General features: G+C 35.7%; 1 protein-coding gene across 7 annotated transcripts; it reads right to left on the reverse strand.

Moving 5' to 3' along the window:
* Positions 1 to 2,993: 2,993 nt before the first annotated feature.
* On the reverse strand, positions 2,994 to 25,882 carry LOC112527568 (rRNA biogenesis protein RRP5). 7 transcript variants are annotated; one of them, XM_025138330.1, is made up of 42 exons: positions 25,614 to 25,882; positions 24,337 to 24,508; positions 24,044 to 24,252; positions 23,220 to 23,363; positions 22,905 to 23,078; positions 22,315 to 22,414; positions 21,338 to 21,459; positions 21,126 to 21,248; positions 20,941 to 21,012; positions 20,191 to 20,283; positions 18,698 to 18,811; positions 18,480 to 18,602; positions 17,699 to 17,884; positions 17,485 to 17,559; positions 16,075 to 16,211; positions 15,122 to 15,256; positions 14,844 to 14,989; positions 14,630 to 14,695; positions 13,456 to 13,562; positions 13,221 to 13,301; positions 13,046 to 13,120; positions 12,838 to 12,939; positions 11,743 to 11,911; positions 11,525 to 11,670; positions 11,203 to 11,286; positions 10,996 to 11,096; positions 9,797 to 9,947; positions 9,612 to 9,686; positions 9,390 to 9,534; positions 8,517 to 8,663; positions 8,036 to 8,360; positions 7,348 to 7,408; positions 6,567 to 6,712; positions 6,309 to 6,492; positions 5,928 to 6,026; positions 5,261 to 5,622; positions 4,934 to 5,110; positions 4,493 to 4,589; positions 4,243 to 4,398; positions 3,928 to 4,158; positions 3,590 to 3,673; positions 2,994 to 3,483 (listed from the first exon to the last, which is right to left on the reverse strand). In XM_025138330.1, the coding sequence occupies exons 2-42, from the start codon at positions 24,503 to 24,505 to the stop codon at positions 3,376 to 3,378; spliced, it is 5,601 nt and encodes a 1,866-aa protein (XP_024994098.1). In that variant the 5' UTR covers positions 24,506 to 24,508; positions 25,614 to 25,882; the 3' UTR covers positions 2,994 to 3,375. The 7 variants fall into 7 exon arrangements, with proteins under 7 accessions (XP_024994098.1, XP_024994082.1, XP_024994074.1 ...); XM_025138314.1 differs by having other exon boundaries at positions 8,445 to 8,663; XM_025138306.1 differs by having other exon boundaries at positions 8,439 to 8,663.
* Positions 25,883 to 26,898: the final 1,016 nt, after the last annotated feature.

Genomic DNA, 26,898 nt, shown 5'->3' on the forward strand with positions numbered 1-26,898 from the left:
GTTTCAACCTGATTAACATTAGGTTCGGTTGAGTTGTTCAAATGCTTTCAACTCGATCAACTCGACCCACGTTGACCCCTAGTTATAGCATTGTCTAATTAATATTATTGTAAATTACAAACTTCGTCCCTGTTGTTATACGAAAATCAAGGGTATTTTGGTCCTTTTAACAATTTTCTTTAAAAATAAATAAAAAAGATACATAATTTTATATATTATGTATTACTATATATAGACATACACAGGCGTAGACTATCAAGATACTATAGTGATAAAGAGATTCCTCCATCCTTCATATCTTCCCCCATTGATTTCAAGAAACCCATCCTTCCCCGTCACCAATTTTTTTTTATTAACCTGAATATCTAACCCGCTATGCGAGCCGACTAATTCCCATCACTTACTTAGGTATCAATTGAAAAAACAAAAACTCTTGGTTTCAATTTTTATTGAAAATGGAAAAAAAAATGTCAATTTACCAAAGCAGCCCGACTTAACATAGCTTAAGTTAAGAAAGTTAGGACAAAAGACAAAATGCATAACAAAAGTGAAACCACACTGACCATGGCTATGGTAGAATCAGTCGGGGGACCTGAGAGGCGGTGGTTTACCCTGCGGCGGATGTCAGCGGTTCGAGTCCGCTTATCTCCATTTCATCTATCCCATGACCGGAACAGGGGATGATGAGGAATGGACATAATTGATAGGGGAGCTCCGTTAAGTGTGCAAAAGTGGACTTGCTGTTCCACAACAATCATCATTAGATTATGCCAACCAATCTAATCATTCATTAAACGTTAGATATGTCAACTGATTCAATACAATTAAGCAACAACAAGATCAACGTATTTAGCATAAAGATTTATTTTTTTTGCCATGGACATATTTAGAATAAAGTTGCCTCTTAAAAAGCACAAACCCTAAATATGATAACACCATGGACTTCATTTATCATGTGAACAACATACGATGCTAAAGAATACATTAGAAAAATTGTAGAAGAAACTATAAAATATAAAGTAAAACAACAATATGTCAAAGTATAAAAACAAGAAAGCGTTGACATATGTGAGCAAAAGAAAGGGAAACCGAGGTACAAGTAGATATGACAGAGATTTACAAAAGTTAAAGCCGGCATCAACATATAAAACATGAGAGCAAAATTACATACAACTACAGGGGATTGCGTTTGTTCTGTGACATGACATTTCTATTACAAAATTTCCATCAAGATGACTTTTCACAAATTTTACATTAAAAACAAAATAGGTGAACATGAAATACCAACCCATATCCTATCCGGATTTCAATTCTAACAAAATATTTGAATCTACATTGTAATTTGCCAGCTCATAGGAAATTGGTGTGCCTATTTATGTCGTAGTTTTCAACGTATGTCAGGGGTTTTTGCAATCAAAACTTTAGTAAACCGAACTTATGAGCTTATTGTTTTGAATCAGTGGTTTTCCTACTTCTTAATGCTAATTATGATTACGATTTTGAAAACTTGTTTAAAATACACTTCCGGTTAAGGTTTAATCGAAGAGCTTGTTTTGACTAGGTTTAGTTTACTACCTGACTTATCGCTGTTACAATTGATTTTGTGATTTGGGACGGTTACTATTTGTCGATTTCAACAACCATCAAATTATGTTCATAAACAGAAACAAACACCAAAAGGTTATTACCACTTGCATTTGTTTCATTGGCTTGCTACTACAATCAGTGAACAAACAACATTAATTAAAAAAAATCATACAAGCAAACACAATTAAGATGCTACTATTCATTATCAATGCTTAATGCAAAAGCTAAGATTTCATAAAGGTAATGCGTTCGACGGGTATAGCATAAATAATAAAACTAAACAAGACGGATGGGTTTAGCATAAATTGAAACAACATCAAACAAGTCAAAATTGAAGAAATGATAACATATATCGAAACAACAAAAGCAAGTATACAGTTAATATCAATATCGTCTTTCAAGTAATAAAATGGTACAAGTACCGAGTATTGTCCACATGGATTGGAGTAAAAGTTCAAAAAAAAGTAACATGAGTTTTTCCCGTGGTGCCCATGTTGGCTCATGAAACCACATTAGGACGATTATACCATGTGTCTTTTTATATATGTGTGATTGATTATTTATATGTTGATTAATTTATATTAAAAAATGAGTGTTTCATTCTCTTTGATTTGACATCCATCTTGATTTAGTTTTTTTTTTTTGGTTCTAACTCATGTTTGACGTGAAATGACATATTTGTGTAATATTAATCATAAATGTTTATATATGTTTACGTGTATAGAACATCTACTACAAACTCGTACTCTTTTGTAATCATTTGTAAAATACAACCCATTCATTATCAAACTTATTTTCTAATAGCGAATGAGTGAATTATTGATTATTTCTAATAGAAAATGATTTTTATCAACTGCTGAAGTGCATACTTCAAATTATAATTTTTAAACTTAAATTATATTATTTACTCGTTATCTTTTAGTATATTAGCACTGATTTACAGTCTGAAAGTAGATGGTTTACTTTTATTTTTAAATAATTTTCTTATCTGTTAATCGCAAGTGTAACGGTTTTTTAAAGACCAAGGTTCATATCGGTATTGATTTAAAAAAAAAAAATGTTCATTTTTAAAAAAAAATTACAAGATACAACATTTATCTTTGTTATTTCATAACAAAGTGCGTCATGTATGATCATCAATACCGATATGAACCTTGGTTTATCGGGTTCTGATTATCCTTTTTTTATCATCAATATATTACAGTTTCAACCCTATATGTTCTGATTATCCTTTTTTATCGGGTTCTTAATTAGTCTAAATGGGTTCTCGATCCGTCTCGGTCTTGATGGAAATTGAAGATGGTAGATTATGGTTTTATACACAAACACACACCAAGTCAATGGATAGATTTTTGATTAATCACTTTTGATTCATCAAAAATCTACTTCCAGAAGCATCCATCCCAAATTGCAAGATGCACTTAATTGATACAAGAACAACATGATACACAAAGGCTAAAAAGTGTACAAAAATGCCATTCTTTATGGACTTCTAAATTACTATTAAAAATAACCCAAATATTAAGACCCACATATATATATAAACTTCAAAAGTATCTTTTTCTTTGCCTCCATCCAGCCTTTTCATCAATCTCTGTATACTGCAAAATTCCCCTTCCCTTGATCGGCATAAACTCGATTCGCTAGTCGATAACAAAAAATCTCAGCCAATGGTGATCCTGGAAATCTGGTTTAGCAATCTCGAATGTGTCAAGATTCTTGAATGTTTATTGGATGGACAACACTCATTTCCAGGTTCGGAGATGCTGCAGGGCTAATCACTCCTCATTAAGGACGGGCTTTCTCAAGATATTTCAGGGCCTCTGCCTTAACGTACTCGGTTCTTTCTTCATCGCCATATGACTTCTCAAATTCAAGATATTTTTTAAATAAGAACTGCAAAATCCATACAAAACAAGAAACAATGATGTCATCATACATATCTGGGTGCTGCACTAGAAACATAATATAAGAAAAACTAGCATTGTTGGTGATGACTAACCTTCATCTTCTTAAGTGGCAGCTCTAAGCATATGGTTCTCTCAAATAAAGAACGGATCACATCCACGTCTCCAAGCCGAATCTCCTGTCAAATTTACACAGTTTGATTTATATCACGAGTCAAATGAATCACACACTCCGTCCCAAAATAAATGTCCACAACTCAAAATTGTAGAAAATGCGTAATTATTACATTTTATTTAACTAAAAGAGAATTCATAGTTATAGGTAGAATTTGAAAGCCGGCACTTAATTTGAGACAAACTTAGATAGAAATATGTACAATTATTTTGGGACGGAGGAAGCTTAAAAGAAACAACATTAAGGGAAGTGAATTACTTGGTCCAGGTAAACACTCCACAAATCGGTTCTTTTTGGGTACTCGCGAAGCATTCCTTCGAACATTGACCTTCCTCTATCAGGAACTCCAGTCTTGAACTCGGAAATTGCTGTCTGTGTGATAAACTTAATATGCTTGTGTTTGGGAAGGCATATGAGAGCCCGTTTCACAACAGATTGGACCAGATCCTCCTTTTGCTTTAATACTCTCTGAATCCGCCTTAACCAAACCTATATATTGTAAACGGTAAGCATGGGGCTCTCTAAACCATAAACACTTGATAACTAAAAGTGGCATGTTTTATTCAGATATACCTTGCATGAATGCTTAAACTTCTTGATCATCTTTTCGAGAAGCTCGTCAGCCAATTTGTGTTGCTCAGTCCTCTCGTACATCCCTAATAGTGCAAAGTGGACCTTTTTGGGGTCACAATACTGCAATGCTCTTTGAAAAACTTTTAAGACGGCATCCTGACATAGAAATTATTCAAACAAGTTGGTAAATGAATAACAAAACCAAGAAAACCACTGTTAAGTAAGAAATTTTGGGCATGGTTATTAATACCTCTGGAGGGTTTCCATATTCATTCTCTAAATTAAAGTAAGCAACCCAGACATTTAGCTTCTCTGCCTCTTCTCTGATATTGATTGTCCTCAAAGCCCTACAATATCATAGAAACAGTTGTATACATCAGACTACAAGATCTATATACATATATATATATATATATATATATAAAGAGAGAGAGAGAGAGAGAGAGAGGTTTAATAGAAAATCCTAAAAGATGGAAAGTGGGAGAACCCCATCAACTGTTAGATTGATTGATCCAATGAATGTGATTAAATTTTAAAATAAAAACCTACCCCTCCCCCCTTTTTCGTGACTTTTTCATTTTGAACATTTATTGTGGAACTGGACAGGGGAGTATTATTTTGAACGGTCTGGAAAACAGAAATGAACATATATGGGACACAAAATGTTTGATCTGCAGAAGAATAACAGTACCTCTCAGCCATTGATCGAGCCTTCTCAACTTCATTCAAAGAGAGCAAAAATGCCATGTACTTTATCCAGATAAAGCTGCTATTGGGAGAGTTTCTGATCAACTTTTCAAAGTCATCAGCAGTTCTCGGTACATCTTCCTGCAATAGTCTTTCCTCAGCAGCCCTAATCTCTCGCTCTCTGCATATCACAGTATCGATTATGAAAAAAATTATCACCTGACTTGCTATTACTGATGCCATATACTGGCAGCCCAGCCCTTCATAGTGGAGTGGGTGTCTGATAGAAGATATAAGTGCATCTTAGTGTATAGAAATAATTTTAAGGCACCTTTCTTCCATCTCTTTCTTCTTGGTGCGCCTATTTTTGTTTTCATTTGTCTCACTTTTGTTATCAAGCGGCTCTGGACTTTGAGCAACTACATCATTCACAGGTGAGTCGTCTGTTTCATCCAAAGGAACATCAAGTGGAAGGACGGCAGCCCTGGATTCCACTTCAGCTAATACTGGATGCTTCCCATTCTCAAACGGAAAGAGCGGCTCCTGGAACTCATTAGGGTTTTGATCGCTTAATTCAGAATCATCCTCATCGAGTGCGTCAGAACCATCATCTGCAGGTGCTCCAGCATCTGTATTCGTATCAAAATATGATCCCTTCATTCCTAAAGAGATTCGTTGTCTTTCTTCATCAACCTAATGACAAATTTAAGAGAAAGTCACTCAGTGAGATCTGTTATGTGAAAAATAGGTAGTATTTAATGGCAAGCCAAAAAGAGTACATTTGGACATTTATATTGATAGATGCTTATTTAATAATAATTATAATAGTAGATATAGCTTTCAAATGAGTTCAAGAATATATGAGGTTTATAGTTCTACATGCTAATTAAATGATCACAATACTTGCAGCCTACAAACTGCTTGTGAAAATGTTGAGGGGTTTATAAAAAATTGGAAGTTGCTTTCTTTTGGAATGTAATGTATGTGTTTATGCTGACCTTCAAGATCTTGGCCTTAACTTTCTCCCGGATTTTGTACTTTGTTTCGATGTTGTCCATACGATCCTCAGGGAGCTCAGAGACATGGCACAGTCCAACCTATGTAAAGATAGAGAAGTTTATTGGCAGATTCATGATAAAAAACAAACACGGTTACAGACCCTATCTCAACAAATAGATGTAAGACCAACAATAAAAAGCGTCTACATCACGTTGGTAGAGACCACCAATTGCGACAACACTTTGTGTTGCATCATGATAAGATTATTCTCTATAAAATGGATATACAACTAGTACTTTGGAAAGAACAGATTGCAAGTTCAATGATAGTCACAGAAAGCTTCCGGCCTTCATAACCAAGAGAAGAGCACAGCCACTTACCAACTTGGATTGATCAATTGCGATAAATAAGCCATACGGCTCAATACGCTTCACCCTTCCAGATATAATTTCTCCAACATTGAGACTACTGAAGCCACCCTTGTCAGATTTTGGTACCTTTGTACCACTTGTTTTCCGAAGACTGACTTCAATTCGCTTTGATAGAGGCTCCAACGAAACCACCCTGTGTGAAACACATCATTACATGAACATCATAATTAAGTTTTCAATAAAGAAATATAACAAGCAAAACCTTACCTGCCATTTACAAGTTTGCCAATAGGGAACTCTTCTTCGGGTTTTGAGACATAGTCATCGGACAAGTTTGAGATCAGTATTTTTGCATCAAGCTTCCTAGAAAGCATAATGAAACATCCCTTTGGTGTGATGTTCTTAACATAACCCTAACAAAAGAAGAACAGTTAAGCCTATGCAAAAAACTGTTATCATAAAAGAGCCTCTGTGACATAAGAAGACCACAACAAGCGGATCAATAGGACATATATATTACCCGAATACCCCCGCATACCTTCCATATTGAGTTGATTAGTCACATTTACTTTAGAAGCTTGACAGGAACTACTAAAAAATACTGCTAACCATAACATCTGTGAGTCCACGGTTTAGCATAAGACAAATGGTCTTTCTGAAGTCTAAAGTGATCCTATAAGGTACATTATGAACCAATTCTGTGAGGCCTCTCAGTTCTCACAAAGGTCAAATGATCTCATAGGATCATGAGAAACCCTTCAATACCAAAAAAATTATTTCCTTTTCATAACAATGAGAATAAGGGATAGTAGCACGAGAAAACCCCTTTTATACCCACAGCTGTTTGGAATCTTAGATTCTGTGATTTTAACAGCAGAATACTGGAGAATCCTGACCAGACGAATAACATTTAGTAGCATGAGAAAACCCTTTTTTATACCCTTAAATAGAAAAGGACACAACATAGACACAAGATGAGCGTCCTATCACCATAAAATAGCTAAAAGAAGAAAGGAGAAGTCAGATGAAGCTTCCAGAGAGCAATTACCTCTACAGCCATATCAGGATGAAGATCCTCAATCTTTTCATAACGATTACTGCAAGATTTCCTGCAAACATTTATTTCAAGAAATTTAACATAAACAAAGTGTCTTGACTAAATACCAAAATTGGATCAAGAATATCATAATGTTTAAAGGCCATTCAAGTAAAGGAGATCTTTCTCCAGACTCAAAAAATCATGCCAAGAGCGTTGGATTTTAACCTCAACCAAGTACAGCTACTGAATGTAGAGTTATTTTCCTACTTTGAAGACATAGAATGGACGTGAAAGAAACTTGGTAATTAGAAATGACAGGTTAAATTTAACAGTGACATGATTAGCCGCGAGAAACAAATTCAAACAAATAGTAAATCCTCAAATTTCAAAATATATTCAATGTTTTCAACTTTTCATCGTCTAAAAAAGAAATGCAGCTTCCTTTTTCCGAAAGATATTTCCAACATATTTCCACACTAGCAAACATTACAATATAATGGTGAGGTTGATTGTAGTCCATAAGTTCCTGAATTATATTGGATAGTTAGGTATTTAGTTATTAGTCAAAAAAAATCTATAAACTATGTGCCAAGTCAAACATTACATTTTCTTGGGATGAAGCAATAAACATGATGAAGCAATAGTTTTTCTCTTTCTAGAATGAATAAATAAAAAACTTAACTAGTGAATTACTTACACATATGACTGCAGTTCTTTAGAGTTCTCATCGATCCCAACTAAAGATGAGCGCAAAGACAAATCAACATGAACAGTGCCTGTCCCAGAATGGCCAATGTCGAGTACTTTGCATTTGACAAACTGCCCTTCATGATAGCTAGACAACGGATTGGATATCCATGAATCTGCTAGTTCAGTATAATGAACCTTACCCGAGAGGTGTGGATCAATTTGCACAATCAAGCCACCAACACCTGGCAGTATTTTAGAAATTCTGCCACCAACAACAGCACCTTCACAAATATGAGATGTGACAGTTTCACTCGAGAGACTGACTAAATCATCTGTCATGGAAGCACCATTAGAAAGTAGCCCACCAGCTACTGGATGTAATAGTAACCTCAACAGTCTTTTCTCTTTACTAGTACTTAGAATATAGCCGGAGATAGGTTTTCCTATATGAAACCGATTTTGGAAATCGTGAAGCTCAGAAGGGTTACATGCACTGTCAAGAATATATAGCTGCGCCCGTACATCTCGAGTTACTGCCAACCAGGCCCAATCTTTATCCACTTTATACACAAACCCGGTTACACTTTGACCAATTGAATAACTGAATTCTACTGCTGTGTGAACATCTGCTTGGTCTGCAAGTCCATGACATGAAAAATGATTTGGTTAGTGAACAGGCTAGACTTCATGACTATTCTGATATGATTTACTGTACACTATAACCACGCTATCTAAAAAAAACATAAATACGTGTGATTGTCTATATATATATATATATGTGTGTGTGTGTGTGTATGTTCTCTTCAGATGGACCAAAGTGCAATGGTTTTCCATGTTTATTGTTATGATATTTGTGTAAGCATATAATACGTACATGCACACATATATCATAAGAATAAACATGAAAAACCATTGCACGTTGGTCCATCGGAAGATAATAACTGATAGCTTGTGTTCGCGCCCTGGAGACTGATCATAGTAAAATGTCAAAAGGAATCCAAGAATCAAGTAGCAGAAATGATACTCTCAACACAATCAAAGAACATCAGGATTGAAAAGAAGCAGCATCAATATGTATTGATCAACATATATTGATTTAAAAAACCAACTGTAATTAAAAACCTATCATAAATTAATTAAATTAATAGATTAAACAGTTTTAACTAATAGAAGTTGCTGAAGAATAACAAGCAAACAGACATAACCAGAGAAAAGAGGATGCATAGTCATGACATGAGATTGTTGGCAAGGGTAAACATACACTGCCATCAGAGACAGCAAATCAAGACTTTTTTGTTCGAACTACGGACCCTGTACTGCGATAAAATGAGACAAATACACAAATGAAAAACAAGCTTCACCTGCAAGAACTGAGGGTTTGATTGACAAGTCCCACCGGAAGTTATTACTATTTTCAACCTTAGCTTTTGACACAATCCTTGCTGTCAGTGTCTGCCCAATTTTGAAGTTACCAAATGGGTCCTCTACAATATTACCATCGCTTGCCTGTCAACATGCAATATAAATTATGCAACCATGACGGAAAAGACCAGATTGAGCACACAATGCACGAAACAGCTTACCTCTGTGATATGTATTCGCCCACGTAAACCTGAACCAAATTTCAATCTAAGCTCAAGAGGCTTTATTTCTGTAACCTGAAAACAAATTATCACTATTGTTATAGCATGCATGGTAAGTCATTTTTATACTAAAATGCTACTGTGACTAGAAAAATGACACAAGTGTAACAATAAGTAAAATCCACCTCTGCCTGGACAGCAGAACCAACATCATAGCTAGACTTCTTTTTCGCCCTCTTTGCGCTGGAGGTATCAACCTCACTGTTAGATTTAAGCAGCAACAGTAGCCTTTCTGCTGTGGAAGAGTCTGGAAGAGCCACAACAGATGCACTCACCCTACAACCAAAAGAATGTGTTTTCTTGTCACTCTCAAAAATGTGAAATAAATGCTAATACATGATCGTTTGAAAAATGATGCTACAATCGACAGGTGAAGAAGGCAGATTCAAAAGAGTCTACAGGACTATGCATTGAAAAGGGTCTACAGGTGTGTAAGGTAATGAACCGCTAGCTTTGCCCTCTCTTATGAATCCTACGTTAAAAATAAGCAGGGTGCATATTTTGGACCGGATAATTCTGTATTATGCAGTTCTGCATTCATATGTCAGTTTTGTGATGGGTTCAGAAACTACTTCAAATTTCATGATCAATTTGCATTTTTCCTCTTTTCTTTAAAGAAAAAGCTAAAAGCATAGAATGCTCAAGTTCAAGTTCCAAATAGGCAACCTATGCGACCATATGAAAACCCTAAGCAAGTAGGCAACCCATCAGAAGATGAGTAGAGTTTGGCCTCTCATACCATATAGTATCTGTAGTATGGATAAGAGTTTGTTTAGATATTTGCTAGAGCAAGCCACAAAACATAATGACAACATATACAGATGCAACTCTGATTCCTCTGTGATCATCAACTTGGAGGTATAGATGAGCGTCTTAAGGCATAAGGCCCCCCGGGGAATGGCCACAACTACTTTAGTACCACTCGACACAAAGCACATCCCTTTTTACTTTGGTACCGCTCAGCGCAAAGCATACCCCTTTTACATTGGAAAATCAAAACCATTCAAACATACCACCTATTGTACTCTAATTTGACTTGACAAGTTCAGAAATTTTCTCACACTAAGGCCATTGGAAATCAACATAACCATTAATTGCAGGAATATGTTCCAACCATACCCATCCGTAATCTATTGTAACCAACTCTTTTGAGTTGAAATCTTGAACAGCTATATCAACTAGCTTTAAGATGTTTAGTTCCTACACATGAGATTTGCATGAAGAAAAATATTTGCTTCTTCAAAAGGTTTTAGAACATCCTATAAAAGAAATAATGGAAGTACGATGAATTGAAGGAAACAAGGAATGGTATTTTGCAATTTACCTTTGTCCGTTAACAAATTGTTTTGGTTGCAATGTTTGGGTATTGTAGTCACTTAGAGATGCATATCCCAGTGCAAATTTAGCATCCGGAATAGAAAGAACCTGGGCCAAACATATAGCAAAGCAGGAAAGGATGAGTATTAGTGGAACGTAGATTTCTAAAATCAACATGATGGTGCTTAATGTGTAGATCAAATACAACACTTGCCAAATAATTCTCCTGGACAACTTCCACTACTGCATTTACAGTTTGATGCACCTCCAAATCCTTGTGAGCTGACCTTTTGCGCATCTGGATGACAAAATGGTAAACAAGAACTGAGAGACATGCAACAACAATTACCACCACATGTCTGCCATAAAAATACACAATGTTGGAGGAGAATGTAAAAGAACAAGAGGTACAAAACAAATTTCTTTATGAGAGCCGGAAAATATATTATAATAATATTGGAGCGGAAGATGGCAAAGATTAACAAAAAAACTTGCAACAAGCCGGACAGATGAGGCTTAAGTTAATCATTGAAAACCTTTTTGGGAGTGCAGGAATCAGAGTTCTCCACGCATCTGTTAACGAACTCTGGCTTCAAGGACAAATACACAAGATGATCCATCTTGGCTACATCAAGAATTACGGCTTTGACAGTTTTACCAATATCTACAGTTGATCGACCAACTGCATAGAATTCACATTGAACACTGTTACATATTGCATAGAGCAACTGATGACTTGCAGTTAAATACTTACGTTGGTGATGTGTGATAAACCCAAAAACATCATTGTACTTCTGAAAGCTGATAACAAATCCAGATTCCTTTTCTTCATGGACCGTTCCCTCAATCAAATTACCAATAGGGAACTCTTTGACCCATTTCAGGCTAGAAGGCTTTGAACAAGAATACTGAAGCTTGGCAATCTGAAAAGATCAAGTAAAGGCAGAGTTCAGATATTCTCCAAGGAAAAATAATCAGTGAGAAAAAAAAATGAACCAGTAGTGAAGGAAACCACAGTGTTGCCAATGGCATTCTAGAAGAGTTTTAGGATATAACAGTCATAGGTACAGAAAATAATGGCCTAATCATAATGGCTAAATTGAAATATGACCAAGATAAATTAAAAAGTAAAATTGTAGAACAAGAACGGACAGGATGGAACTGGGTTGTTTGTACAAAAACCAATGGCATACTAGTAATACCTAATGCTGAGAATCCAATGAAATTACCTGTAGCTAATTAAACAGAACACATCTTGTTTGGTATTTCCAAAACATCTTTCAATTTTTATGACAACAGTTTACATCTAAAAGCATGGTATTCCAAAGAAGCCAATCAACACGGAGGATATTTGATGGTTAACATACAAACAAATTCATATACAAATGAAAAGGTACATGTACAAAAATAAATGTCACCATTGTAGTGTAAATAGTCCTTGTGTTCCACAATCGGTATCATGATATGAATATGGTATTTAATCAAATAATTCTTCAACTACAAATTACTTTTCAATAAGACCATCGATCACTATATCAAACTATACAAAGACCATAGCAGATTAAAAAGATTTAGCATTAGAAACCAAACTAGGGTCACTATGTTGGAATAAAGGGAGTAACATAAACATGTTGCAAATGATAACATGTATGAGGTTAGATAGAAAAAAACTAAACTCGGAGGCTTGATGAGGATTGGCAGTATGCAATACATGCATACAAAAAAACTAGGATTATCAATATACTAGTTTTTTGCATCCCTTATTACAGTCTCTTAAAGAAACTACTTGTCCTGTTCTCCAATCAAATGGCAATATGCCTAGAAAAACATATATAACATAAATAATCACCTTTTCCTCCAAGAGGAAGTATTCTTGAATGAAAGATGCATCAACCGAAGAGCACAACGACTGCTTCAGGGATAGTGTTATCCTACCTGTTTCACTATTAACCTGGATATATTTCGAAAAATATGCAGATCAATACAAACACTTACGAGTCGTCGTCACTTTCATAGAAATCATAATGACAAAAATTAACACCAAAACCTTCACGTACATCCAGTATGTTACTACGAACAGACTGTCCAACATAAAAGACTTTAGAAAGATCAGCTCTATGGTCATCAACAGCCTAGACAATACAGATTATGTTGTTAAGTAAACTAGATAACTATCAATAACTATGGGAAGAATAAACAGAAACGCATAAACAATTACTGGAAAAGACATACCTTGTTTTTTGGAGCAAAACCAGTTAAACGCCCAATGAAGCGCACAAAACAACCAGTGTCAATGACATTACAGATATAACCCTGGATCAGAGGTGATTTTAGGTTATCAGAGTAAGTTATATTCAGCAGACAAACAACTGGAGGGACAGAACAAGTCTACTGTATCTGCTGTTTTCAACATATGCTATGTATAAATAAGCCACATCCACAAGCTACAAGGAAGAGGGGATCTTACATGGACCACTGAATGCGCATAAACTTGACTGGCATCTGCAGGCAATTGCTGAGCCGCAATAACAAGAGAATATTTCGCAGTTAGTATCAAGTTTTTGTTCTCAACATCTGTAGAAAAGAAATAAAATCCGTAAATACAACATCGAACCAATATAATCGACAGACTTTCTCTGTCCTCCTTTTGTTGCATCTGAAAAAATGAGATTTGAATAGGCGACCTGAACAAAGGAGAGACCTTAACCACAAGGCTATCAGATGAGCTTTTTGTGCTTTAATCGTTGACAATTGTTCTCTATTAAATGAATTCTTAGCTAAGGAACCACATACCTATCTCATATCATGCTTATCTATCTATTTTTCTTTTTACATCAAAAACAGTAACCATGTCACTGCCTCAGATATTTTTCCTATTTCTCAAAATGTAGAGCAATACATAGACCAAAGATAGTAGTAGCCTATTGTGTGATTGCAGGAGACTCGAGTATAAGAAATTACGGTCTCTCATATATTTGTATAAAGCGGAAAGGAGTTCAAATAACAGCACTACCTACTACCCTAACCCCTATTTCCTCGTCAAGAAAAGTAAATCTGATAATCCTTATGCACATTTAAGTAAGGTGGAGGAGTTGGATATACTAAAAGTGGGGCAGGTTCCATCGAAAATATTATATTTCCATTGACTGGATGTGGATTAGATGTCACCTTTGTGTCTGTATCTCTCCTCTTCACATAACTTACAAAGGGAAACCCTTATATACTCAGTCAGGATATATGTGTATGACTGTATCTATCCAGTGAATGTATCTGCATGGATTAATTCATTCATATCTGAAAATAAGTATCACATGTCACCAAACACAACGAAATTTTTTAACAGACTACCATACCATGCTCATTCAAAATAGTGTAATAATTCTCTACTAACCCCCTTAGAGGCATATCACTAGTATGATTGATCTGTCTAAACTTCAAAAGCAACAAGGCAATGTCACGAATGTGTAACTCCACATCATAACCTAGCTCTCAATCTATTACACAAACATATGCACCAACGCCTATTTTACATGGATATACAAATGAAAACAAGGCAGAAAATTTACATAAACCAACAGATATTGCTATATGTTTTTTTTTCTTTATTTATGTATCTGTAAGCATCTAACATACACACTTACCTAGAACCAAAAGTTTTTCAAACTTGTATCCTGGCTTCAATACTGACTCCATTTTAGAAGCAAGCCCTGAATATCAACAAACAATGTTGAATGATAAAAAGTATGATTTTGCTCAAGAATGGGAAATATTTGAGCAAAAAATAAAATTCGCAAAACAACATATAAACCCTGAAAAGCATGTAATAGAAGGTCCTTAGCCAGATTAAATGCTTACCATGGTTGTCTGCCAGATGTTCAAAAGAAATCATGCCCTTCATGTAACCCTTAACACCGACATCAACTATTATCCCATGAGGAGTTACTCGTTCAACAGTACCTGATACAAGACTCCCAAGTTTGATCGTGTCGTCTTCAGATGTCCTGTCAACAAAGAATATTAATGTTGATATTTCATGCTATCCTGCATAAATCCTTACAAAGTTTTCCCCTGAAATCCCGACTCCAGTAAAGTAACAGCTACAGTAGAACCCTTGAAGAATATAGGACACAGACCTTGCAGGCGTTGCCAGGAAACTAAGGTTGATCCTCCTTGAAGCAGGAACTGAACTTGTAACTCTGCATTTGGCGACTTGCTCAACATGATACATTGAACTCACATCGGATCCCGGATCTAGACCAAGCTCAGCTCTAATTCAAAGAAATAATAGTAATTATCAGCTGATGTGATATAGAAGCACGATAATATGAACATATTATTTTGGGGGAATGGTATATAGCAAGGCAGAGAAAGAGAAATAAGGGTTAAAGGAAGCAGATGCAAGCATTGAAGATTAAAAGACAGAAACATAATATCCAAAGAAATTAAATATGACTTATGTCTGCAGATGCAAGCATTCATGTGTATACAAACAAGATGGAACACTTATAATGAATTATCTATATTGTCCACTTTACTAACAGACACTAATGAAAGAGAGTAGAGTTTTTCTTGAAACAGAGAATCGATATTTTATTGGATCAAAGACTATGACAAAGCCTAAGAACTGGTATCGCATATATTCATGTCTATTGGATTAAAGACTTGCAGATCTTTTGATACAGCATCGCCTGCTCAGCAAGGTGGCACGTTTTCAGGTAAAGACCAGTAATTGGGGACAAAGTGGCTTCAAAAGTAAAGATTTATGCAATTGGTCCTTGTAATTTGATTCCTTTAAGTCGCACGTAAATTAGAATCAGTTGCTAAGAACACAAAAAGGCGACAGAAGGATTTGACATCAAAAGTGAATGCTGGCTTAAACTTCAATATATAACCCTAGCTCAAAACATGAATCTGATTCTGAGATAAATAGTCCAATAGATCATAAGAATCACGGCTAAAACCTGAAGCATTTCCATCGGACCCCAAGCAACAGAAAAAAAAACTACATTCCCCGGGGTAAACAAGGGCAATGTATGTTTCTTTTGCTGATGCCATCAGAACAGGGTATGAGGAATTTGGATCTAACCTGGGGGCAAATCCTTGCACGCCATTGTAAAACCGAACAAAACAACCATGGCTCTCAATTTTTGTGATCCATCCATGAGTCAACAACCCTTCGGTTGCATCGGTATATGAGCTAAGAACCGGAAGCTTCGATTTTACCTAACAAGATCAAGCAGAATCATTCATTGACTAAAATGCAAGAGATCGAAACGCATATTTCAATTATTTATACAAAAATAGTACTGAAATCTGCTGATCCATCAACAAGATGAATTAGAAATGGCAAAACAGCAGGCAGATGAAAACAGCTAAAGAAAGTAATTACAGATGCTAAACATAATGCACAAGATGTAACAAACAATAAGAGCACACATCAAACAGCATGTATTGAATCTTACATCGCAACAACATTAACTAAGATATGCCAACTTAGTCACTACAGACAATGTAGTGCCATAATCATAACACCCAAGTAAAATCAGCCTATACATAATGTAGGTGACAATCAAAGGGGTGGTGGCATGACAAACACATGGAACCACATGCTATTTGATGTGTAAAGATGCTACTAATCTTTATCTTTGATCATGGTAGAATGCACTGATCCTGATAACGGATCACAACTAAAAACCTTACATTATGTTCCAGGACCTCTGATAGGTTTTTGGCCCCTCAGTACACATTAAATGTTATAATCAGATAATATTCCTAACATAAATGCATAGAAGTTATGTCACATGATAAACCAATAAGGCAGAACAATAAGAATAACATAGCCGTCTGATAGAAACTTATCAAAATCCAGGTGAACCTGAGATTGTATGTCCCATAAAAGAGAGCACTGGGCACAAACAAAATTTTGGTCAGTATGAACTGCCATAACATGGCAGTTGCCTCTACACGCTCTACTGACCTCACCGGTAAGGCATCTTACATTCATAACATCTAAGGTTTTACAAGAGCAGCACATATAAACATATAACTTCATGGGGTTAAAGGATGAGAAGTCCGTCTCTTTTTCCATCCACTTGCTAGGCTTTTGCAGTCTAATAGATGCTTCTAAACGTATTACGCTAGGCCTTGCTATAACTTACCACCTAAGAGAAAGCAGAGTCTCTAGTTCTTGCCTCTTACAGTAATTGCCACGTTTGAATGCATGAAATATAATGAAACATTGCATCTTGATCCCCGAAAGTAACAAATGACATAAGCAATTAGGTATGACCAGTAACATTAACAGTTGTAGTTGGGATCCAGGACTCGCTCAACCATTTCAGATTACTTCAATGTTATTTGCACTACACTTCCAAACAAATAGGCATTGAAGTACAAGGATATTACAACCATCAACTCAAGAAAATAAGAAGGCATGGATGTTTAGCTAAACAGGCTAGACAAAAAATAATCAAGTATATTTGGGAGACGAGCATACAAGTGTTTTCTTGTGTGTGACGGTAATTCTTTTGGACTTGCAACCAAGCACACGAAAAACCAATTCAGCGCCAACCTGTATAGACCAAAAAACATATCATGACAAGTTTCTATAATCATATTATTCAAATATGTATATAGAGTTGAATGAACTAATTTGGATAATTAAAGCATATAATGCAAAAATCTTCACCCAAAAGTATGTTGCACATCACCTGGAACTTTTTTCTAGGTTTTACAATTTCAAATTCCGACATATGACGAAGAGGGCAGAGTGCCTTCACACCACTAGCAAATTGAACAATTGCACCAAAACTATCAACAATAATAACTTTGGCCTTCATCACCATTCCAGGTCTGACATCAGAGTGAGTGAAAACAGAGCCTTCAAATGCACTAGTCTGCTTAGAGCAAAAATAATTGAGAGAAGCAAGTCAAGAAGTCATATTTGCTCAAGTTACAAATAGAAAGGCCTGAAGCTTCTAAATCAACAAAACAGGTCCACTTATTCTTCTTCTTTTTTAGAAATCATGATCCATGGTAGAAAAAAAATCTGAATAAAATTCAGCTAAAATGCGAAAAAAGTCAAAAAAAATATAAACTAGGCAGTTATGAGTTGGGAAATCAAAGAAATTAAATAACAGAAATAGTACAAGCTTACTTCTATTAAAGCAACCCAAAAAGGATATAATGCAATGGTACAGATTCGCGTAAGACTTGATAAAATAATGCAAAGAAAGTGTGAATATGTGAAATCCTTACGTATTCTTTATATGAAGAAACTAGCAAATTAGAGAAATAGAAAGAGAAGTTACAAATAAAACCAAACTTGTTTATTTACTATTTCTAAGGTCGTCGCACCATCCACAAATGGGTATTACGTCCCATTTATATGCAAAAGTTCACATTTGTTTGAGCAACTTTGCATGGTCTACAAACGCGGACATAAGAGTTCACATGACTGAGAACGCAAATGCAAAAGAAAGCAGAAGCAACCTTTAAAACACCAGTGGCAACCCCCTCCAAAATCCGGAATCCAAAAACCCTTACACGAACCACACTTCCTTCCTTGAAGCTTTTTTCCCATTTCCGGACTTCCTTGTCAGACAAATCGGACACCTAAAGAAATGAAATTAGCATAACAGCAGATCTTCAAGGTAAAAGTATTTGCTCAAATATCAATTGTTGCAACTGAATCTGCCAGATTAACTTACACTAACATATGCAGGAGTTGGAATTGGAGCAGTAGGGATTTCCAGCAGCAGGCCAGATCCTCTATCAACTCGAACCACTTTTGAATCATCGAATATATCTCCAATTTTGACAAGCTGCACCACAGTTTATATGAAACTAATTACAAGCATTAAAAGCAAAGTAAATGATAACCAAATAATGAGGGGGAGAGAAGCTTGAGTGGGTAGTTTAGCTTGGAACAGAAACCCTTGGCAAGGTGAAGCAAGGAACTTCTGTAAAAACTGTGCTTGCATCTAAGTTGAAACAGACTAACACTTCAAACACTCCCATTAGGCACTAGCAGTATGCATAAACTCAATCACACGATATTAAAAGAACCTTCAAAGATGAAGCAGATTTCTAAGCCAATATCATTGTGAACTTAGCAAATTCTTATTGGACATCATCGAATACTTGAGAGGTTTCAGAGCAGCAGCGAAAACATCAAAGCATGTCAATTCTATTGGCAGGTCATGAGATATGTTAAATGTTTAGGCAGAGTTGGTTTGGCAACTTATGAGTTTGGTTGTCACCTTACCCATCGTAAAACATGTCCATTCATCATAGTAAGACAAGATTTGTCAGGTTTCTCAGGCAAAGTTGGCTAAACAACTTAATGAATTAGGCTACAGCCTCCCATGTTAAAGCTAGGAATTATAAATCAAAAGCTTCAGATAAGTTCAATGCTCTCAAAATTGATGGGTCTTTTAGCAATTTGAAAATTGTAGTGAAGGGTTTTACTTTATTGAGATGGTAAATGTGATGTCATGTATGTTATCCCAACCAATAAATGCCTACAAGCACTTTGAATGCACACAAATAGGAACCAAAAATTCGTTTTGAATTTTAAGTACAGGAACAACAAAATCATCACTGTAAAGGTATTTAGCAGTTTCAGCTCATGGTGGAACAACATAAAATAATTTTACGTCATACAGTTCTGTGAGGTGAAAACTTTACATTTCCCCAGGGGATATGTTAGCTATGTCTGTCCTCCCTGTTCTCCACTTCCTCCAAAATTTCTTACCATTGGGAAACCTCACATCATATCCCTAAATTTGATAAGTTACAGGATCATCAGAATTCTTAAATGACTCCAGAGACCTTATCTATGTTCATATTTCACAAAGTGAGAAGAACTCTATCCTGATCATCTTTTTCTACAAAACCTAAATAAAACCAGTTCAAGTTCATTCCTAAATAGGCATTGTACCCATATATAAATTATCTAAATTTTTCCTCTGATACTCCCATAAATCAGTTAAGCAAGTCTACAAATTAATGCTACAGCCAGGTTCTTCAATCCCCGAAGTAAACATAAATGAAGGGGGATGCCCCACCCCATGCAGTCAATGCAAAGTACCTGATTGGAGGAAATTGAATTCAAAATAGAAGCCTACATAAACCAGATACATGCAAGTTTGCAAAACACATTTATGAACAGGTTATAAATTTGATCAGAGCAAATACTCACTGAAGGTGGAGCATTGTTATGAACAAGATGGGGATTCATGGTCAAACCAACAGCTCTGGTTGAGGGGTCAATGAACAAAATCCGAGCATTAACCTGGCATTGGGAAAAAACAGCAGTGAAGACATAGACACTGCAAAGGCAGAATAGTAACAGCAAGTGACATTTAGAAGAAAAAGCTCAAATAAAAGAAGCATATGTTGCAACTAATATAATAGGATAACCATATTTATTTTTTCTTGTAGAATATTCCAAGGTGATCCACACAACAGTCAAGCTTGCTCTTAGGCATAAAACATGGAAATAGAAAACTGGCTTCCATCATTCTGTCTTTTTTCATTATTTAATTTCAAAATAGACAGACTTGAATATATGTTATGTGAAGAAAGGCTTCATCTTACATGTCTTGTGCAAAATAGAAACTACAAATACACAGTGACATTCAGAAGCCAAGTAATAAAGGTTCGCAGAATGATCACTCACGCCAAAAAGTTCCAGGGTAATATAATGATTTACAAATTACTCCCTCTTTCAATTTGACTGTCTCTTTTGATTGCAAAAGTTCACAAGATTTTCATAAGTTCACCAAGAGAAACCAATAAACCATGCACAGTTTTGGAGAAAGGGGGCACAAAAATTGGCACATCTCAAAATAGAACGACGACATCTTAGAGGGTGTAATATAACTGAAAATCATGGGAAGTCTTCTTGCCTCAGCTAATTTGCCCCTGCAAGAGACGTATGAATTCTTACCTTTTTGTTTTGAGTGTACTCGTCTTTCCACTTTGAAGTGGGAAGAGTTTTTCCCAAATGAAATATATCGACCTACAGAAGTTGGAAAAACAATCACACGTTACATTATGCATCACAAATCAATTTCAAGACTTGTTTAATTACAATTCAAATTAAGTAAATACAAAAAAGGTTTGCAAACACACAGTTCCCGTGAAGAAGGTGAGGAAGGACAGCATGATGCCATTTTCGAGGGTTGAGCGCACACTAGCATTAACCATCATACCAGGAATAAGCAGATTAAAAGGAATGCCTTTAAGATCCTTTGTCTGTACAGAAGGACACAAATGAGTTAAGTCGTAGCAGTGGCACAAGGGAGATTACCATAGCAGTAGAGAAAGAAATGGCAAATACATACCACATGTTTGACCACCTCCTCAGCATCAGAACTAAGATAAACAACTTTGCGAGTTCTATCGATACTCTTTACAACTCCTTGAACGAGGCTCCCAACAACCATTTGTGTGCCCCTGCTTCCTGCTTGTTTCCATGTGTATGTAGATTGCGGGAGAATAAATCATTAAACATGATGAAATAAATTTCAACACAGCCAGAACATCGCTTTAAATGGAACAGCCAGTACTTGCTTTGGATAAAGATAAAATATATAGAACACATAAGCATGACAAAAAATAGAACAAGTTGTTATCCATCTAAGGAAGATTGGATCAAATTCAAACCCAATGTCACATGCAATGAAGTCTATTTAGAATGTGCATGTACGCATGTTTTTTGCAATGATTCAAAGCATCAGATTGAATGCCTAAGCACACAGGTATAGACAAACCAAGGATTAAGGTTAGATAGCGGCAAGGTTTGCTTGAGGCTAGCCATAGAGAGAATATAAGGTCATACTTTCTGAAACAGGAATGCTAGGAGTTGTGTTTCACAGGGCTAAAAGACATGTAGCTCACATGGTCATCAGCATTAGGCAACTTCATGTGTTATTATGAATATGTAAATCACCACCAAGCTAAAAGAAGATAAGTATAACAGAACTTCTATTCCATAATTCAGCAAGAAGACACACAGATTGCGAATATGGTTCTACCGACATGTTCCCGAAGCACATAAGCAAACATTATAATTTACAAGAGAATTTAAGGTGTTGAAGAGCAATCAATGTTTAGCACAAAAAGCAATCAATATTTAGCACAAAAAGCAATCATGATGGCGATAAGGAAAATGAACTTCAAAGGCAAATATAATAAATATGAAGCAGCAGCAAAAAATAACTACTGACACCATCAACAATAACCTGAAGGAGAATAACAGGCTACTCATGATGGTCAAAATGTATATAAATATACAACAGAACCTATAAGTAGCAATTACCATCGTTGCTGCTATTTTGCATAAAACCAGTAAATGAAGTTACTCCAAAATGAAGCATGTAGCCATGGTCTTCAATGCTTTTCACATATGCATTAATGACCTGCAAGGTACATGAGAGAAAATATCATAAGATAAAAAGACTTTAAAGAAGGTAGAGAAGAGGAGAAGCATGCCACTTGATACTCATGGATTTTCTCGGTAAACACACATAAACACAGTTAACCTATAAAGCCCAAGTCATTCCAACTTCAAAGACAACTGCATGCCTGCCTGTAAGAAAAAGTTCCACTCTCTAATCCTCGGTAACATGTGAACACTCCATTTGATAAATATTTCAATAACTTCCATCCAACAACTTAACCAATGTATTGCACATGTAACAGACAAGCGATTAACTAAGTTGGCAGAAAAGAAGCATTAGTTCTTAATGATGGGTAACAATTAAGATCTAATGCTTTCGAGAAGAGTGAACAACCCTTTACTATTATGGAAAATAAGAGAAGATGTGTCAAGCATGAAAGAAAATAACACCAAAAGAGAGACCTTGCACCGCTACAAGGCTCCTACATAGAATGATGGAAATGGCTTACCATCCCTTCTTGAAGAATATCCAAGGTGAAGCTACTATGCAACAAAGCAAGACGCAGAGAGAGCCAAATCTTGCGCTTCCCTTTCTCTTTCTTATCATCATCTAATTGCAGTACTATGCATGAAACCAGTTGGCCAACGGTATATATGGTAGAAAGAACATCATCTTCTGTATCCTGTTTGGGATACAGAGTTTTATATATTAAAACAAAAACTTTAATCAGAAAACACAAACAGTAGAGTTTTCTGAAAATTTCTACTGGTGTGATACAGGAAAGATAAGAAAGTGACCATAGACATTTTCAAAAGCATAGTACCCCTTTCACTTCATCATGTAAAGAAGGATCTATTGCTTCAGAAGCACGAACTAAACCACAAAGGCCCCCTGGAAGACTGACTACAAGATCTTTCTCATTCACTTCAGTGATTATACCCCACAGCTTCATTCCAGCAGTAAGATTCTACAGGAATTCAGAAAAGCAAGAGAAAAAATTATGCAACTTTGGTCAAAAAAAAATTATCCAAAAGAAAGTGTATCATAAGAAGCACAATAGCAGAACATGTCAACAAAAAATTATGTCTGAAAAAGAATGGAGAGGAGAGAGTATGAGCAAGCTAATGAAAAACATCAGCTAGCCAAACTAGTGAAATAGATTGTGATCCAGGCATCTATAAAAAGCATAAGAAGTTCAACCAAGTGTTGAACGATGCAATCAGCTCAAGTGAACAATTTGTATCAAAAATATTTCCTTGATGAATGAATACCAGCCTTGTCAGTCAACCAAGTGTTGAAAGATACAATCAGCTCAAGTTTGTGAACCTTTTGCATCACATACATTTCCTTGATGAATGAATGTCAGCCTTGTCAGTCAGGCACCTTTACATACTATAAAAGTACTAGTAAAAAAGAAAGTCGACAACATAATCAGACCAAAAACAGACCTTCAAACAATCAAAAGTAAGTAACTGTGACTTCAATTCAGTTCCTTGAGCAAAATTAAAAAGAAGTTACAGCAATAATCCCAAGCAAACTGACAGACTGATGAACTTAGTTGCTGGTTACTTTGTTTTGAATTAATAGAATAACACATTTTCATACATAACACCAGAGGAACTGAGAAATCCTAAAAAAATGATGTACCTTCAAAGTGATCTTGTTAGCAAACCTAGGCGATTTCCCAGCCTTTCCATCACCAAAAAGTGAGCCCAAGTCATCATCAGTCGATTGACTCATCTTTTTCATTTTCTCTTTTCTCTTCTTCTTCAAAACTATAGTCTCTGTTTCAAATTCTTTGTCAACCTCTGAGCGAACTTTATCTACCTCTGCCCTACTGAGTGAACTTTGCCCACCTACAACACTTAAAACCTTACATGAATATTCGTGTATACACATATTTAATTACAGGTTTATATATATAAAGTGAAGTCTTGGACCTCTGGGGAAGTCAGGGACATCGTCTTCAAGCTGAATTGGTAGAGCATCTTTAGATATAATGCTGTCAGATTTTTGATGCGGTTTAAAAGGCTTTTTAGATGGTTTTTGAAACGTTTTAAGCCTGTCGTCTGATTTCTTGTTGAAGGATTTCTTTGAAGGTTTAGCCATGTCCTGCACAAATTTAGGATTGACTAATGAGCACAGCAATACAAACATATATATAGGGCATAGCTTTTCAGAGCTCTAACCAACTCCCTCCTTTCCAGAAAAATCAGCTATGCTTTAATTACTTTTGTCAAACATAATACTTTGCAAACTTTATAGATTATTTCCAAAGTTTCTTTCTAGAAATGTTTTAAGATCTATGAATGATGAACTCGAAAAGTAACCTTTTTGAGTCCAAATGTCAAATGTGCTACTCTTGCCTGGACACAGTGGATAACTAGCATAGATAATAGATTCTTATTAAAAATAACTAATATCCTTTAGAAGTGTAAAGTGTAAAGTGCAATTGACTGTTTATTGTTAGCTTCAAACCCTTGTCTTTTTATTTAAGAATACTGATTCAGCCTTTACTATTCTCAGCCGATTCTGGTGGTTTGAATCAAGGTTCTGGTAACAGCTTTCCAACTTGACAAGTTATAATGACAAAACAGCTATGAAAATATAGCTGATTGGTGAAATATCTATTAACCTCAGTAATGAAAGGGATTCAGGAGTGCGTGGTGACTCCAGTAATTAATAACAAATTTATCTAAGTAAACTCAAACTGTATTTTGACACGAAAAAGAACTAAGGGATGACAACAAACAGGGAATACCCCAAAAAACGAAGGCAAAGAGTTTAAGGCAGAACCAACATTTGCTCCTCCATATGTTGATTGAACTTAAGTCTATTATGAGCTGATCATCATAATGTCTAATACTGTTTGTTCATCATAAGATGAAAAGGTAAGCTTCCCATTGAAAAGTGCCAACAGTTTTAATGCAATTCATTTGCAACCTTCTCTCGCAAAAAAAAAATATGCCATAAACAATTTAATTGCAATCAACCGTGGCATCAATTTAGTTGCAATCAACCGTGGCATCAATTTAGTTGCAATCAACTGCGGTACCAATTTGACATCAATCAACATCAATATGAAATGTAGACGTAGATGTCCAAGGACTCAATTTTAACAGAGGCATTCATTTTCATATTCGATAAAAGGTGTAGCATACAAAAGCAATATTAAAACAACATGAAAAGGACGTCCGTGAAGACTGAAGCTTCTTACTCAAGTAGTTAGTTGAATGGGCACTTGGGCAGTACTCAAGATACTTAATACTGTACTGGACTAGGGATGTTAATGCCTCGGAGTGCAGGCTGCAGCTACTCAAGAATCAGACGGCAGAGGAGAGGCAACCGCCCTGCAACAACAAGACGCCGAATAGAGAGTATCTACGTTCAATACACGGTTAATGAATAGAGGAGACGACAGCAGAGAGTCAGAGTCGGAGTCGGAGTCGGAGTTCGCGTCGGCGTCTAGACAACGGAGAATTAGAGAGAAGACGGAATTAGGGTTTAGGGTTTTACATTCCCCCGGTTAAATCCAAGTTATATGAAACTGAAGTTTAAATGTTTTATAAAATAACCACCAATCTTTTCAAAAATAACCCGTTTCAACACTTAAGTTTAATATATCACAATTGAGACACTTGAGTCTTATGTTTTGGTAGTTTGTGGCTTCACCTTTTAACTATCAAAAACTTACCACAATACATTCATATTTTACAAATTCATTTTCATCCGTTATAAGAGTCCAATCAGTCCATTGATTTCGGATGGTGTCAACTCACCAAATTAAGTCCTAGGAATTGCCTTACCTTAGAAGGGTACTCATGTAATGCATCGAGTTATATTTCAATTTTAATATTTCGTTTTATTTTTTTTATGTTGATATAATACGGTTTTATGTGGTTTTGAGAACGCGATAATGTTTTCATTTTTGAATAAAATATAAATTTAAAAATATCATAAAAAAATTATGCATGAAATACTGTTTATTGTAGGGGTGTTCAAAAAAACCGCCGGACCGCTCAAACCGGCCGAACCAAGTCAAACCGGACCGTTTTTGGCGGTTTGAGCGGTCTGGCGGTCCGGTCTGGTTTGAAAAATAGTCGAAACCGGGCGGTCTGGTCGGTTTGCGGTTTAGACTTTTTTTTGGGCGGTTTGGACCAACCCGACCGCCATATATATATATATATATATATATATATATATATATATATTATTTTATTTTAGTATTATAATTATTCAGCCCAAACATAAAGCCTTATCCAAAAGATGTCCTAAATTCCCTAAATCTAAATCCCTAATTTGGTAATTCCTAACCTAATCGGCTAAACCAAACATCCAGTAATCCACCGTCCACGATTCTACGGTATCCACTATCCACCTCTTTTTCGTTCCTAATCGTYGYRACGTCGCCTAATTCATCTAAATCCCTAGTGTTTTGACTTTTTTTAAACAATGAACACTAAGATTTGGATTCTATTTTGACTTTGTTTTTTGGTATGTTT

Source organism: Cynara cardunculus (genome assembly GCF_001531365.2).
Source record: "Cynara cardunculus var. scolymus isolate 2C chromosome LG 1, CcrdV1, whole genome shotgun sequence".
Taxonomy (NCBI): Eukaryota; Viridiplantae; Streptophyta; class Magnoliopsida; order Asterales; family Asteraceae; genus Cynara; species Cynara cardunculus.